Source organism: Camelus ferus, chromosome 8 (genome assembly GCF_009834535.1).
Source record: "Camelus ferus isolate YT-003-E chromosome 8, BCGSAC_Cfer_1.0, whole genome shotgun sequence".
NCBI classification, from domain to species: Eukaryota; Metazoa; Chordata; class Mammalia; order Artiodactyla; family Camelidae; genus Camelus; species Camelus ferus.
In genome coordinates, this window is record NC_045703.1 from 59,381,527 (window position 1) to 59,397,678 (window position 16,152).

At 42.3% G+C, this 16,152-nt stretch overlaps 1 protein-coding gene across 2 annotated transcripts in view; it reads left to right on the top strand.

The window, feature by feature from the left end:
- Nucleotides 1–15,027, top strand: part of UST (uronyl 2-sulfotransferase) — a 385,158-nt gene extending 370,131 nt beyond the window's left edge. For both annotated transcript variants that reach the window (XM_032485118.1, XM_032485117.1), the window contains exon 8: nucleotides 12,052–15,027. In XM_032485118.1, coding sequence (XP_032341009.1) covers nucleotides 12,052–12,335 — 284 coding nt within the window. In that variant the 3' untranslated portion in view covers nucleotides 12,336–15,027. The remainder of the gene's footprint in view (nucleotides 1–12,051) is intronic.
- The last annotated feature ends 1,125 nt before the right edge of the window (nucleotides 15,028–16,152 follow it).

Sequence of the window (16,152 nt, forward strand, 5' to 3'; positions counted from 1 at the left end):
GAGCTCAATTTATTTTTTAATTATTAATGTTTCCAGATCTGAAAAGAAGGTTGCAGAGTAAAAGAAAAAAGTCCCTCTGTTTATTTTACCAACCCCCAGCACAGAGTTAGCCATGAAGCGCTTTTTGTTCCTTTCTGCCCTAATTGCCATACGTCCAAGAAGCTGATCTTAACATGCCATCCGTCATCCCAGTGGCAAGTCAAATGTGGTTCTTTCAGGCCAGCACAGTGCCGCGAGCCGCAGTGACACACATTCGTTTCCGGTGCCGGCAGCGGCGGGGGCACCGCCTGTGTTTGAACTGTGTGGCCTCCCTGATTCAGGAAATGAGTTTACTCTATCTGTGACAAGCATCATGTTCACACGGTTTCAGGAGCAGCCGTGTGGGGGCTCCGCAGCAGTGGCCCAGGGACCTGTCCCGACTGTGCTGCCCTCACGCTCGCGAACGCCCCAGCCCCACTGCACCTGACCGTGGCTTTCATCACACCTGTCACCTGAGAAAGTATGCTTCATCCCTGGGGCGCTGGAAGTGCCTGGATATGCTCTGTCCTGAGATTTATAAGCCCGCGTTTTTTACACAGAGTGCTTCTTAAAAGAGCAGGGTCTGTTGGTAGATCACCACTCAGCTCCCCTGAAGCTGAAGAATTGATACCTATCTTTTGACAATGCTTATTTTTTTTTTTCCAGTGGTAAAATTTGGCCCCACTTCTGGTTGTTAATTCAATTTGTACTCACTGCTGGCACATAATCTCTGCTGGACCAGGTTCAAACGAGCTCGGATTGTTGGGGGAAGGGGGCTTCGGTAGGTGTCGAGTGTGCATTTACTTAGATCAAGGGAAGGAATGCCAAAACCAGCCCAGCATCAGAAGAGACTGCAAGCCTGTGGTGAGGTTTTGTTATTTTGCATACAGTTAACCATCTTGGAGGTCAGAAAGCGAGGCCTCTGTCCTCCCCTGCAGCATCTGGGTTTACACAGTATTTCCAGATTGTTTATTTTGGTCCAGAGCCAGGGCTACATCGTTTTTCCATTATGCATGTTTGAGAGATTAAGAGAGGTGGGAAGGGGGGCACTTCATGGGACAGGTCTGTGATTTCCTCTTTATTTACGTTTAAAGGGACTTCTAAGAGTTCTGAAGATTATGAACTGGTCCGAATATAATGTCAATGAAGCAGAGGTAGAGCCACTGCTTTTGCAAAAATGTCCAGAACTTGGGCAGTAAAGCAAAGTCCATTTGTGATCTCAGCTTGAGACGTATTTGGAGCACCGTTTGCCACTGCTCAATCTTACACAGAGACAGGTTACTGGTAAATGATATTTAGCATCACATTGAAAAGTTAAACTCTCAGTGTTTGCTTGACAGTGTCTTGGGAGGGGCAATGAGTTGGGGAATCCAGCCTGACAAGTACTCTGTGCAGATGGGTGCACTGCTACTGAATGGACACGTGTTTCCGAGGGCACTGTAGAGCTTCTCCTTTGTAGTCCTTTCCCTGAGTCACCAGCCTTCTGAGGATACTCCCAATGGCCTGATCTGAAGTTCTTCCCCCAGGGAACCTGCAAGACTCACCAAAGAGCCACCGTTTAAATTATATCCACAGCAAAGCCCTTTGCATGCGGGTCAACTGCATGTGATCTGAATGAATGTTTTACTTCTAAGTGAAACATTTTCTTTCACTAATGGAGAAAGAGCATTAAAAAGAACCCCAACGGATGACAAATTAAGTAATTGAACAACATTAATAAAGCAAAATTAGGTCACACAGATGTCTTAGTGCCCCAACGGTGTTTGGATTTCTTTAGTGAGTGGCTGTAAATAATACGTGTGACATGACTTCATTAGCTACAGTGTCGTAGAGTATATTATGTTTCTATGTACGTATTTATGTTTTGTCACAAATGTCCCTTATCACGGTATTTCTTAAGCTTTGCTAAGTTTGTGTAAGTGATCTGTCACCATAACACAGTGTTCTCCAATGAAGTGGCTCAGAAAAGTAAATGCCACTCCCTCTCCAGAGTGACCTGTGGTCCTAACCCTCTGTATCAGCCTACCCTAAAGAAATTTGATTTCTAGAAATGGAAAGTTTGCTCAGACAGCATCTTCCACTAAGGAAAGAATGTAGCAGAAACAACAAACGTATAGTCAACACCAAAGCTTCCCTTTGGGTTAATCCAGTCTTACAGATGGATTTAACATACAGATTTCGCATCAACAAACCTTTATTGAGGGTCGTTATGTGCCAGGCGTGGAGCTGGGCGCTGGGGAGCTAAAAATGAAAAAGACACAGTCTCCTTCAGTCTGAAAACATTTTTGCTGGCTTGCAAGTTTTTCACCAGATCCTCCCAGACTTACCAAAGCACTGCCCTGGACTTAGAACACTCCAGCCCTTCTTTTCAACCGATCCCCTTAATGCCAGAATACACACAGGGCGAGGAGAAGTGGGTGGTTATAGATTTCCACTCCATTTGGAAATTAACAGCCAGTGATGAAGCAAAAAGTTGCTAGACTGGGAATCAGAAAGCCCGCTTTCTGGTCTCCGGACAGTCACTTACTGGTTGTACAACCATGAGCCAGTCCTGTGACCTCTCAGGCCCTTGGTGTCTGTAGGTAAAATGGGTTGCTGTGAGGACTGCATGGGGTTACGAGGGGCTATGTGAAAACACGTTAATCCACGGAGCTCTGTGCCAATGAAGGGGCTGCGACTCTGATGGGCTGGAGGGAGAGTGTGTGTTGTGGGGTGAGGGGCTGTTGAGCTGTTTATAACACTGTCTGTAAAGCTTTACTCATGCAGAAAGCTGACCCAACTCCGCAATCTCCCTACTTATTATTGTATCATTATATCCTTAGTATACAGTCTTGGATTCTTTTTCTCTACCAGCATTGGATGGCCAACTGCAGACTTTTACGTTATTGGGGGTCAGTGGTATAAAAAGGATCCCCATTTGGGACCACTTCTCAAGGCGAGTCCAGAGTCTGGGAGCCTTGAAGAGTCTGCCCTCGCACAGTCCTGACTCTGTGGCTGACTTTGGACGTGTCTGTGAGGAAAAATCATCTTTCTTTTGCTATCCGAATAGAAAGGTCAGAGGCTAGTTTTTGTTTGTTTACTTGTTTGTTTTTCCTTCTCATCATTTCACAGCTCAAAACCAGTGCCTACTTTGAGGGAATTTTCTTTGATTATCATGATTTAATGGGATTCTTTGGCCAATCCCTCAAGGTAAATAAGACAAATGAAAAAAAATCAAAAGCTTCCTGAAACCACAGCTTCCCTTTACCAAAATGTATTTATTAATTAAAGGACGGGGCAGAAAAACAGGACATGGCCAGCACTATCATTCCAAAAAGGCAACTGAACCACAAAGCTAAACACTGGAATTTATAGACTCCAGTGGGAGCTGAAAAATCCCAGATGTGAGGCTAGCCCTGGCATTCATGGGTCTCTCAAGAATTTTCTATTAAGCTCACTCACATATTGCCTTTGTCTCCACTTGGCTGTGTCTGCACTCCCAGGCACAGCCAAGCCTTCTTCGGGTCTGACAACACCCTCTTCCTCCTGTTAGTTTCTCTCATTCACTCAATGAACATGTACAGAGGGTGCTGTGTTTCCCCAGGTGCTGAGCTGTGGAAGTACCAAGATAAATGGGGTACCAGGCCCTCCTGACACTCTCAGCAGAACAGGCTCCATTAGGAGAACAGCTTAGGTGAAAATGGTGGGCCTGTGAAGAAAAAAAAAAGCAGGGAAAAATTTTTAGAAGTTTCGCAGTGCCTCAGAGTCCTCCTAAAAGTTTTCCATCTTTTGGTTGAAACACACACACACACACACACACACACACACAAATCTACCCTCTTCTCTCAGACTTGCGCACACAGCAGATCTGCATGATCGAATAGTCATAGCAGTTATGAAATACCCAACTCCAGGCAGTCGTTAAGACAAGCCTGTTCAGCTTGGTGGATTTCTGACCTAAGAGAGGACATGTTGATGCCATCAAACCAACCAGGGTGAAATGCCCCACCTGCCCCTCAAGGTGAGGAGGCCCGTCTCCTCTTACGCTGTGAGCCCCCTTCAACCATAAGCAGCGTGAAGGGTTAAGAGTTCAGGCTCAGTCATCAGACTGTTCCAGACCCAACTTCTGGCGTCTCCATTTGCCAGCTGTGTTACCTCGGGCAAGTCGCTAAATTCCAGTGTCACATCTGTGAAATGGTGATAATGAGCGCCTGCCTCACTGGGGATTCTGTTAAGATTAAACGCATGCTGGATAACTTACAGTCCTTGCACTGAGAATGCACTCAGAAATACCTGCGGGTGATGATAATGACGATGTTGCATTCACTGCTTGTAACTCCTACACCTGCTGCAAGAAAGTTACTTAATAAACATTTGTGGAAAAAAAGGAAGGAAGGTGACATTGGACACCCAAGTGAGGCCCAATTGAAGTCTTAATTTTGACACAAACCACTTGCTTCCTAGGTTTATGAAATCCAGAATCTCAAAACCTTTTCATCAGAAGCATAAAACTCAAATTTCTGTAGCAGCCAGGCAAGTAACCTAAAAGAACGTACCAGCATTTAGGGTCTGTGACAAAACAGAGAGAACTGGCCTCTCTGAGGGGGCAGCCATACTCAGCTCCAGAATAACATTGCCTTGCTTTGAGAGAAGCCAGGAATCCAGATTTCCCTGTGAAATAGACCAAATCTTACAACTAAGTCAATTTCAAAAAGGGAAAAAAAATACCCCACAGGTCAAATAACACATAGGCTGCCAGCCAGATCTCAGGCGTCCTGCCTGCCACCCCTGCCTTCGTGGACACTGCTCTGTATCTGTGTCCTCCTTTTGAAACGTTCACCACAGGGCACAAGAGACACAAGCCCCTTGACTTCTCTGAGATCCTGCTTTTCAAAGGATGCACCTGGGGCTAGGTCTCCACCTTTTGATGGTTATGTCTATGGTGATGCCCACCTAATGAGGGCGACTTGACTTCCCAAAGGATGCTGATAATAAGTATAGATTTTTAAAGCATGATTGGGCTGAAATAACAACAGTCTCCCCCAAATAATTCTAACAACTTCCTCTCGAACTGCTATTACGGCAATCTGGAGAGAGACTGATGCCATAGTTCATGTAGCTTTGTTTTGTTTGGAGGGAAAGTCTGGCATTTTATAAAAATGTGGAACACTTAGCCCTGGAATGACTTTTCCATAGCACTGATTATTGTACAGCAAGACACTTAACCATATGTCTTCGAAATGAGATTTTAAAAATTCTCTGCTGACTACAAAAGGCAAAATGCCCTCTAGTCTTTCCATATGAAGATGATAATTTTCTACAGGCTCACAAAAGCTTCACTGGTCATGGCCCAGGACTCAGGGGCACCTTGTCACAAGCAGGAGACCGGGGCTTCAGCTCCTGCTGCTTACTCACTAGCTGGGTGACCTTGGGGAAGTCATTTCGTCTCCAAGAGTTTCTATTTTGCCATCTGCAAAATAGGGGCCATGACACCTCACAGGGTTATTGGGAATATGAGATAAAATAACATACCTATGGGCATAATCCAAACCCATAATAGTTATTTGCCATCAGTGTTGGTTGAATCTGAATCTCCAGCTTCTGCTGCCACAAAATAGCACTCCTTTTTCTGACCATGACATAACCCTTTGGCAATATCATTAAACTTCCTATTAAATTTGGCAGCTCTGTGGAAAACAAAAGGGCAAAGAAGCCATCATTGTTTCATACAAACTTTTGGTTTTGTGTCCACAAAGTATGAAAACTAGAGGGTGGAGGGTTGGATGATACCACCCAGAGAGGAAGGAAGGGAGAAGGGGGAGGCTGGACCAGAACCCTGGAAGCACTTGACATTTAACGGGCAGGCGGGGAGAGAGCACTGGGTGTGGAGATCTGAAGCGGAGCAATCAGAAGACCAGGACCCCTGGGGAAATGCTGTCTCAGATGCCACAGGAGAGCAGTTGCCAGATGGCGTATGTGGCCATCAGTGCTGTGAGGTCATGCTAAGGAGTCGTAGAGGCCTGAGAAATGCCCACTGAGTTATCAGCAAGGAAGCAAGAGCAATGTGGTGGACTGGAGCAAGGAGGGGAACAGAAACCAGGCTTCAATGAGTTCAGTCTCGTGTGTACGTGGAATATTGGGTGACAACAAATTTAGACAACTCTTCAAGAAGTTTGACTGTGACGGAGAGGACAGACAGAAGATGAAAAATAGAGGAGGACATGAGACAAGGGTTTTCTTTAAGAAGGGGGAGACTTAAGCACTTTTGATTTTGAGGGGAAGGAGCCATTTGGGAAGGAGAGGTTTACAATGACGAAGAGAGAAGGTAGAGCAAGAGTGAGGGAGAGAGAAGGCATAGATGGACGGAGCGAGAATTGGAGATCAACGCAGAACTGGAGCTTAGTGTGTGTGTATATGTGTGTGTGTGTGTGTGTACACAAAAAGCTCTCATAAGAATCCTCTGACCAGCTGTCACTGCCCCTCATGTTTAGACAGGGGGCGAAGGAGAATAAGGAGGACTGAGGTAAGTGAGAAACACTTAGCGATCTGTTGATCTGTTGCTATCCAAAAAAAAGATTTTTCAAAACTTTGTCTTATAACCGCAAATGAATATCTTCCCTTTACTCTTACCCTACAGTTCTGTCCTATCTATAGAGTTTCCTAGCAAGCGCAGGACTCAGTTTCCTAGTGCTTGTTCTGACTAGTGCTACCAAATAGCCAAAAGACTTTCATCAGCATAGTGAGGTGATGTGTAATTAAAATTTGGTTGGAAAGGCCAATGGGGATCTTATCAAATATACATCTTATTAGAGATCTCTCACTACCTTATAAGATTTGGATAAAAGAAGTCAATGAAAGGCGAGCTGAGTAAGATCTGAGCTAACCTGATGGAGAACACTGCGAAGTTCAGACTCTGGTCATTGTGGGAAGGCTGACTCTTCCAAAACTTTGTGCATCCTGGGTCATTTTCCTATTGTGCTTCTGAATAATGATTCCTCCTCAAGACATGTAATTATAAGCTCAGGCTAAGTAAAGCACCAGGAAGTCTCCTGGAACTGAGAAACTCTCCAAATAATGGTTGATGATTATGTTCATTTTCATCATTGACTCTGGGTGTTGGCCTTTCTTACTGGACTCAGAGATGACCTAGCTTAGTTTCCTTTTTTATATTATTTATTTTATTTTATTTTATTTAATTTTATTTTGGGTGTAGGTAATTAGGTTTTTATTTATTTATTTATACAGAGGTACTGGGGATTAAACCCAGGACCTTGTGCATGCTAAGCACTCACTCTACCACTGAGCTATACCCTCTCTCCTCCTCAATTTTCTTTTTCAAATCAACCTTTCTCTTCCTCCAGATTATAAACACATTAGCCATTCCCACTAAAATGCCTGTTTGCTTCCTGCAAGATCAACTACCACGTGGGCTCCGCAGTCCCATGAGGCGTGGCTGCTCTAGGCCCAGCTGTTGACCATGGGTGGAGAAATATGTGAGGAACAATGATAAGGTTTCTGGCCATCAGCCCAAAACAACGCAGCAAAAGCACAGCAACTGATTATCCATGCGGACCCTCCTGCCTCCGCCTCTTTCCAGCGGCATGACCTTGAGCCAGAGTCTTGCTCTGCCTCAGTTTCTTCATCTATTACATGGCTCTTCCACTGAGGGGTTAATGAGAGGCTTAAATACAATTCTATGTTTCAGTGCTTAGTTTAGTGCTCAGCACACTTCAGTCCTCACTAAATGGAGCTGTTACTATAAAAATATGCCACAAGGGATCAGGCTCAGCTGAAACTGTCCCGATCTCTTGACAAATCAGTTAACTAATGATGTAAACGTATCCTGGTTCTTTTCACTTGTGCTTGAATGGCATACTGTCACTTTTGATAGAGCTGGTTATGTGCTCTCCCCACCCATCCCCAACCACAGAGAAGAACATGCAGGGAAGAGAGTTTTGTTGTGATGAACCAGGAGTAGCTTTAAAGCAGTGGACCCAGTTACCTAATCATAATCAAAGGGAAACATATAAACCCATCATGCCATCATTTTTTAAAATCTTCACAAAATTCTACTGCCTTGATATGAATAACCCATTAGAGCAAGTCCACTCTGTCCATTAAATAGATTAATATTTTGCATCTAATTTATCTTGAAGACTAGGCTAAGAAGTTATCTTGTTCTCAGTTAAAAATTCAATAGGTACTTTCCTGGGGGGGGTGGCTTTGTGGTTAGCGAATTACACTTGCTGTACATTATTTTTAGGAAAACAGTGTTTCAACCTTAAAGAGCTCTGAGGCCTGCAATAGAGGAGATCCCAAATTACTTCTTTACAAAGATCAGTGCTCCTCTACTCTTCTGAGTCTTCCTCCAAAACTTCCTCTATCAGTGCTCCTCTTTACAAAGATCAGTGCTCCTCTACTCTTCTGAGTCTTCCTCCAAAACATGGTAGGGCCACCTTCTGCTTAAGTTCCAGGCACGCTTAAGCCCCTCCCCTTTCATAAAATGTAAATCCAAGTCCTCTTCTCTTTGCTGTTACAATGTTTATGACTATATACCAGACCAGCACATAAAATAACTAATTCCAGTATTTATCAATACACTGGGGCTAATATTTACTAGAACAAACAAGATATATGGAAGATTGTGGAAGGAAATGCAGTTTACTGATTTCTCGAAATCAGGGGTTCTTAACAGACCCATAATACTGAAGATATTCATGTATGTGCTTCCATGTACCCTCCTGTCTTCCTGAACACAAGCTTTAGTTGAGTTTTCAGAAGAGTTAAGAACCTCTGCTCTAGATTGACTGAAGTATATTCCCTGATCAGGCCAGAGTTGAGAACCTGACATGTGTCATTTTCCTCTGGCACTCAGGACACTCGTGGCTGAATTGACTCTAAGGATATTATTAAAATGTTGCTAATTCCATTACAGTTTTTTCTTTTGAAAATTCATAGAAGGTATTTCTCTATGGTTTATAACAAGGGATAGAGGTGAATAGATTGTTTTACATGAAGACTAATATATATGTTAAATTCTTTGTTAGCTGCTAGGAAGTTTAGGGTCAAACTCTAAACCCACCTCCTCCACAAGTAGTTAGGACTTTACAACATATGTTTTGTGTTACTCAATATTGGAGTCTGAGGGATGAATAAATAATACCCATTTTCCCCTGCCTGGGTTCTAAGCTAATTGAGAAATGGATACTGGAGACAGACAGCTGGAGATCCAAATGTCAGCTTTATTACTGATTTGAGCCCATGGGAGAATGCAGCTGGGGTGTGAGGAGAAATGGACTGGTAACATTCCATCCAGAGTTGGACAGACTTGCCCACCAAGTCACAGGCGGGGCTGGAAGCCCTCACCCTCTTCTACAGGGGGATGTGAAGTCTCTGCAGAAGAGAGAGCACCTCAGCCCTTTATCCTAATGCACAATCAGGAAAACCCTCCGGCCCTGGTACCTGGTCTACCTCCACGATGATAGAGGGGCTGGGGCAAGGGGCAGGAGTATGACTCCAGGGAGATCCTTCCACATGGGGAGGGGCAGCCATTACCCCCAGTGCTGATCTTTCTCCTTTTTTCTTTCCTACCCTCATTCTCCCTTTGCCCCATTTCCTTAACTATTTAGCTAATTGCAGCTTATTTACTTTTGTAAATAATTTTACGTTCTTTTTGGAATGGATGGGTCAAATAATTTAACTAGAGTTTATTTTAAAATCACAGGAATCCTAATATTTTCTTAGCATGAAATAACAAAACTCCACACAATTTAGAATGATTCAAGAGGAAGGGATCATAGGAGTCTGAAAATGAGTGAATTCTTTTCCCGAGCCTCTCAGTGTTTAAAGCTCTTCGTTCTTGGTCTGTCTTTAATACCAGCTTTTAAAACTCTGTCTTTTAAAACCTCAAAGGGATATTTATACTCAAAGCCTATTAACATGTCTCGCCTCAGTTTAGCCGTAGTTAATACCTGTAAAGAAGACAGATACTATAAAATGTTCTATCACAAACCCACTTTAGAAGACACTATGCCAAGTTCTTTAACAAAAATTCTAGACCTGATCCCAAAGTGTATTAAGCCTTTTAAGAGACTCAGTTTGGAAAACAATACTCTTATTTCAATGAGGCCATTACTACTTGGATAATTTTTTTTAATTCCTTCTTTAGAATTGCTATTGGAGGCTTCAGAAAGTATTTCAAATATACTCAAACATGACAAGTCTTTGTCCTGTTGAGGGAATCTGATTTTGGAAACAGCCATTTGGAGCTATATTAAATAAATAATGTACCTACTCATAACTGGTGACAAAAGTTTTAGTTAAAAGTTACATGATTAAAGAATCATGGGAAAACTTAATGATTGTGGGTGTGGCAATGATTTCTTAAACGTAACACCAAAAGTACAGGTAACACAAGAGAAAATAGATAAGTTGGTGTTCATTAAAATTAAATAATTTTGTGCATCAAAGAAAACTATCAACAGAGCAAAAAGACAACTTACAGACTGGGAGACAATATATGCACACCATATACCTGATATATATGCATAATATCCAGAATATATAAAGAACTCTTACAATTCAAGAACAAAAAATTAAACAATCCAATTCAAAATTAGGCAATGGACTTGCATACACATTTCTCAAAAAAGCATATACAAATGGCCAACAAACACATGAAAAGATGCTCTGTATTATTAACCTTCAGTGAAATGAAAATAAACCACGAGATACCACTTCACATTTACTAGGATATCCATAATTTTTTGAAAATGGAAAATAACAGTTGTAGAGGAGGATTTGTAAAAATTGGGACCTTCAGACATTGCTGGTAGGAATATAGAGTGGTTCAGCCACTAAGGAAAACAGTTTAAAAAAGTTAAGCATAGAATTACCATGTGAATCAGCAATTCCATTCCTAGGTAGAATCCCCAAAAGAGTTGAAAACAAGGATCTAAAGACTTTTATACAGTCATAGCAGCACTATTTACAATAGCCAAAATGTAGAAGAAATCCAGGTATCCTTCAATGGATAAGCGGATAAACAAATTTGGCACATCCATACAAGGAAATATTATTTAGCCATAAAAATTAATGAAGTACTGATACATGTCACAAAGTAAATGAACCTTGAAAACATTATATAAATGAAAAAAGCCAGACATAAAAGGGCAAATATAGTGTGATGCCACTTACATGAGGTACCTTGGAAATTCATAGAAAGTAGATTAGAGGTTACCTGGGGAAGGGTGGGAAGAGGAGGGGTATAAGGGAGTTACTGTTTAATGGGTACAGAGGTTCTGTTTGGAGAGATGAAAGAATTTTGGAAATAGCAGTGATAATTGTACAATATTGTGAATGTAATTAATGCCACCAAAATGTACACTTCCAAATAGTTAAAATTTTGCCATATAAATATATATAATATATATAACATTTTTCTGTTATTAAGCACTAATATAAAATTAAGCAAATTTTAGTTATATATTTTACCACAATAAAAAAAATCATTCAGTATTTACAGCAGTTACAGTTGTATTTAGGGAATTCAACAGTCCTGCCTTTACTTTTCTTGACAAATGCCTTGCTGAAATAGTGAAATGCAGTGGCATTTGTGTCAAATTAAACTTTCAGTCATAGATGTCAGTATTTTAAAATACAAAACCAAGATGGCCAGAAAGGGGTAAGACAGCTTTTTTTCTGTGCTTTCTTCTGAAATAAAACATGAAAAGCAGGTAGATTTTGCTGTTCAAAAGAATGTATAACTAACTTATAGCTAGCAATTGAATTGTGGTCCAAACATAGTTCAACATCCCTTGAAAGGGATGTTAGCTAGATTAGGTTTAGTCAACTGGTGTTGGTATTGACACCTGGAATATGGTGAAATCTTCCCAGATGTTGGGAAGCCATTTTCCCCTTCTAGTCCTTGGATGTTAAAGTTCTTTCCTTAGGAGCTGCCAGTATTATGCCGGTGATACGGGACCTCCCCATCACCCCCTCGCAGCTGTGGCTGTTACAGACCGTGGCTCACGGGCAACCCCGCCTCTCTTCCAGAGCATAGGAAACTTGGAAACATGACTGTGACCGTGAAGAAGACTGTTCCCTCCCCCGAGGCCGTGCAGATTCTCTACCAGCGAATGAGATACGAGTACGAGTTCTACCACTACGTCAAGGAGCAGTTCCACCTGCTGAAGCGCAAGTTCGGACTGAAGTCTCGCGTCAGCCGTCCCGCCCTGAGACCCCAGTTCTTTATTCCGACTCCACTGGAAACCGAGGAGCCGATGGATGACGAGGAACAGGACGACGAGAAGTGGCTGGAAGATATTTATAAGAGGTGATACCAGCGCTGGGTTGCCTCCAATGGCTTAATCGCCCTTTTCCAGAAAGTTTTTTTGTTTAGGGAAAAAAAAATCCTAAGGGACTAAATTAATGCTCGGCTGCATTAAAAAGAACAAAACCATTCCCACATGTTGGGGTCATTGGGAGATGCCCGGTTTTGCGGGTTTTATTTGTTTTAATTCTGTTCTGTGTTTTTCTGGCTCCTCGGGTCCTTCCCAGGTACACTAGATGGCTCTACCACAAGGCATCTCATCTTTAAACAGCTTTTCTTCCCCTAGTATAAGAAGAGAAGGGGGAGAAATACAGCCTATGGCCCAATAACTTATCATTTGTAAAATGACTAGTAAAGATATTACCTCAGTGGTAGGAAACATCCAGACTTGTATATTTCAGTAGAAACACAAAACCACTTCAGAGACCAGGGCATCTACTCTAGAAGGATCTAAGAGGAGATGGTAAGACAGATGAGGACATCAGAAAAGCGAATGTCCCTGGAAAAGTGGTTTCTGCCCACACGGGCAGAAACCTGCCTCTGGTCCATCTCAGGGGACACTTTCACCAAGAGCAGCATACTTCTCATCTCTGAAAGAACAAGTCGGCTTGTGCCATATCTTTAGCCAGTCCAGAGCCTTGAGTGCCTTTCAAGGTCAAAGTGCATGGCAGGCTCCTTTGAGATACTCCATTTCCAAGCACCATCCTGACAGATTTCAAAGCAGCAGAGCAGGGAGAAGAATTTATTGGCTGTGTAAGGAAGAGTATGGGTGAGACAGAGCAACTCTGGAGGTCATGTGGCATAGGGAAATGGCGGTGCCCTTTGCACCCAATATGAAACATGTGTCTTACCCACACTGCTTGAACTGGAAACCCAGGAACCAGTTTAACTCTGATATTTGACTGCTGTGGCATAAGTTCTAAGCCTGACCACAGACAGTGTATGATCTGTCAGGCACACTGCTGGCCAGCTGGGTCACATAGTGGCTGATATCTTTCACCGTTTAGTCCCTTAAGAGGTACCTGTTTTTGGTAAAAAGGGGTATTGAGTTCTGTGCAGGAAGCTGTGAAACCACAGTCCCATTTACTATGGAATCAGCTCACTCCTGAGAACCCTGACTAGGACATCGGGAAGAGAAGCAAGAGCTTCTGGGTAGGAGACTGCTTGCCCAGCTTTATAAATTGCTGTCTGCCCCCTAAGTGACCTGAGTAGAAGCTGGGCAGTTCCATGGCTCCACAGTATCTCCCATCCCACTCCCATCACCTGCCACCTCTCCATGATGCCTTGGGTCAATCCTTAGAAAACCTGTTTCTTTGGATTCTGAAATGTTTTCATCTTTGACAGCCCTGCCCCCAGCCCACCCCCCACAAAATACATATACTCCTGGGTGGACAGTATACAGCCAGCTGAGAAGTAGGGGTGCAGGTGGTGGTGGCAGGCAGGATGTTTGTGACAAATTTTGTCTCCTTTGTGTTTTTTCTCCTAGAGCCAGCCCTTCGAGGGCGCTAGCAAAGTGTGAGTTGGGAATACTTAATAGTAAATAAGACTCTGACTTTACACATGCTATACATTTTCTACTTTTCAGAAACCAACAAATCTCTCTAGGATTTTTCCTTCATTCACTAAAATTGGACGGTAGCCAAGATATAAAGCAAGTCATTTGGAACCTGTCGAGTATGCACTAAAGCTACTTTATCATGAGGGGTATTGAGAAGGCTCCACCCCCCAGGAGTCCAGTGAAGGCTGGGACTGTGGAGGCACAAAGTCCAGCATCTGGCCACTTGTGAGCCTCCTTCCTGCCTCAGAGACCTGGGGTAGGGAAGTGAGTAAGGGGAATGTTCTTAGAAGAGGAAGTATCCTTTGTCCTGTTTAGAGAGGCCAGGGCCCTACCTCTAGACTTACTTTAAAAATCAACGTGGAGAACAACTGTCATATTCAAAATAAGAGCAGGAGCGGCTGCCCTCTGCATTGTGAGTCACTTCTATGAAATCACATATAAAGAGTGATTGTTAGTTTACACACTGTGCAATCTCACCATCTGAAAATAAAAATTGGCTTAGTGTTCTCTGATGTTGTCAGAACATCAGGACAATTGGTCATGTGGGAAAAAAAAAAGCATCCTTTTAGTGCAAGTTCCGTGAGCCCTGCTAGCTGTGTGTTCAAAGGCATTTATTGCCAGTAGTGATCATTACAACATCACAACGAAAGATGCGGACTGATTTATTTACAGGGCCTTAGTGTGATTGTGTCCCAACAAACAGCCTCTGGATCCTAAAAGTCAAGGCACTTCATCAGTTTATTCAGGACACATGACAACATTTCTTTGGCCCTGAGCCCAACATGGTTTGTACTTCATGAAATATATTGTACATTTTACATAGTTTAATTTAAAAAATACATTTTAAGCTGGTTGATCTTTGACTGCCTTATTTATTATAACCTTTCAGCACATTCCAAGGTTTTAGTTACTCAGGAAGGAGTTAATTAAAATGATTTTATTTTGGTCTGATGGATGTTTTTTAAATGGAAAATTATTATTATGAACCTTCAGCCTACTTTTCTTGAGTGCTGTCAAAGTGCTTGTAAATCATTTTTTTTTAAGAAGAAAGAAAAAAATGTGTTTGACATCGATGGAAATTCAAAAATGTATATGGAACTGAAACATTAGCTTAGCTAAAATAAAAGCAATCTGTGTTTGAGATGAAGTGTTCCTTAACTTATTCATTACCTAAGTAAATAAATGTATATAAATAAGTGGGAATTTTTTCCATTCTGTTGATAGCTGGAAATAAACGTGCCTGCAGTTCCTCACAGCCCCCTCAAGCTTCTTAGTTGGCCAAGCTTTTTCCTGAAGATGTGATTTTTGGAAAGATGTATTTTTAAAAGTCTAGAAACTCTTATTCTTGTAATGAGATGACACAAAACAGCTGCTGGCTTTGTTGCTATGGGCACTGGTTGGTTAGGTGTCAGGATGCTTCATCAGAATCCTCAACCACAATAGTGGGTATCTACGCTGGCCGCCTGCAGTAACGTGGGAAAGTAAGGCTGTGCTGTCCCACGTCTCTTGGCATGTACTCTGATCTTTTTCTCAGACATGTAGAACCTCCAAAGCTGGATGATCCTAATCTCCCAAGGGAGCAAGTTCTGATCCAGAAATGCTCTTCCTGAGAAATTTCACTGCTGCATCAGATGGGACTTATGGAGTGGGGGTTGGGGGCGTGAAATCCCCATGCTTTCTAGATCCTGGAAATCCAGTCCAACTCCATGTGACTGTTTTGTAGAAGAAAAGAACCCGAATCTTGGTACTAAGTGAAAGAAAAACTCATTTTGATGGTAACACGTTTCACTTCAAATAAGAATCCTAGAGTCTTAAACAGCAAAGTGATAAGTGATTACCTTTCTTTATCATTTAATTTGTTTGCTTGTAACCCAGTCACGGGATGTTTGACTCCGCGTGAACTTTAAAGGCAAAAGTACTAAACAAAACCAGGACTCTGCCCACTCCGGAGCTGCTTGTGTGGTCTGAAGTTCTTTATAAATGTGCTGCTACCTGCGGCCTTATCCAGTGAGCTATTTGGCCTTAAATGAATTTTATACATAATGGCAGGATTCTTTAAAAGGCAAAATGATGATTCACAGCCATTCAGGAAGATAGTTCTGTGGGTCAAAATTGTGAAACTCCCTTCAAGTAAAAATAAAGAGGATTTATTTAACTAAAATGATTTACTTCCATCTGCTGACAAAGAAGTTGACTTTTTAAAAAGTATTTTGAATATCCTGCAAAAGGAAAGTCTATGTTAAGCTGAAACCAGTATGAAAATTCT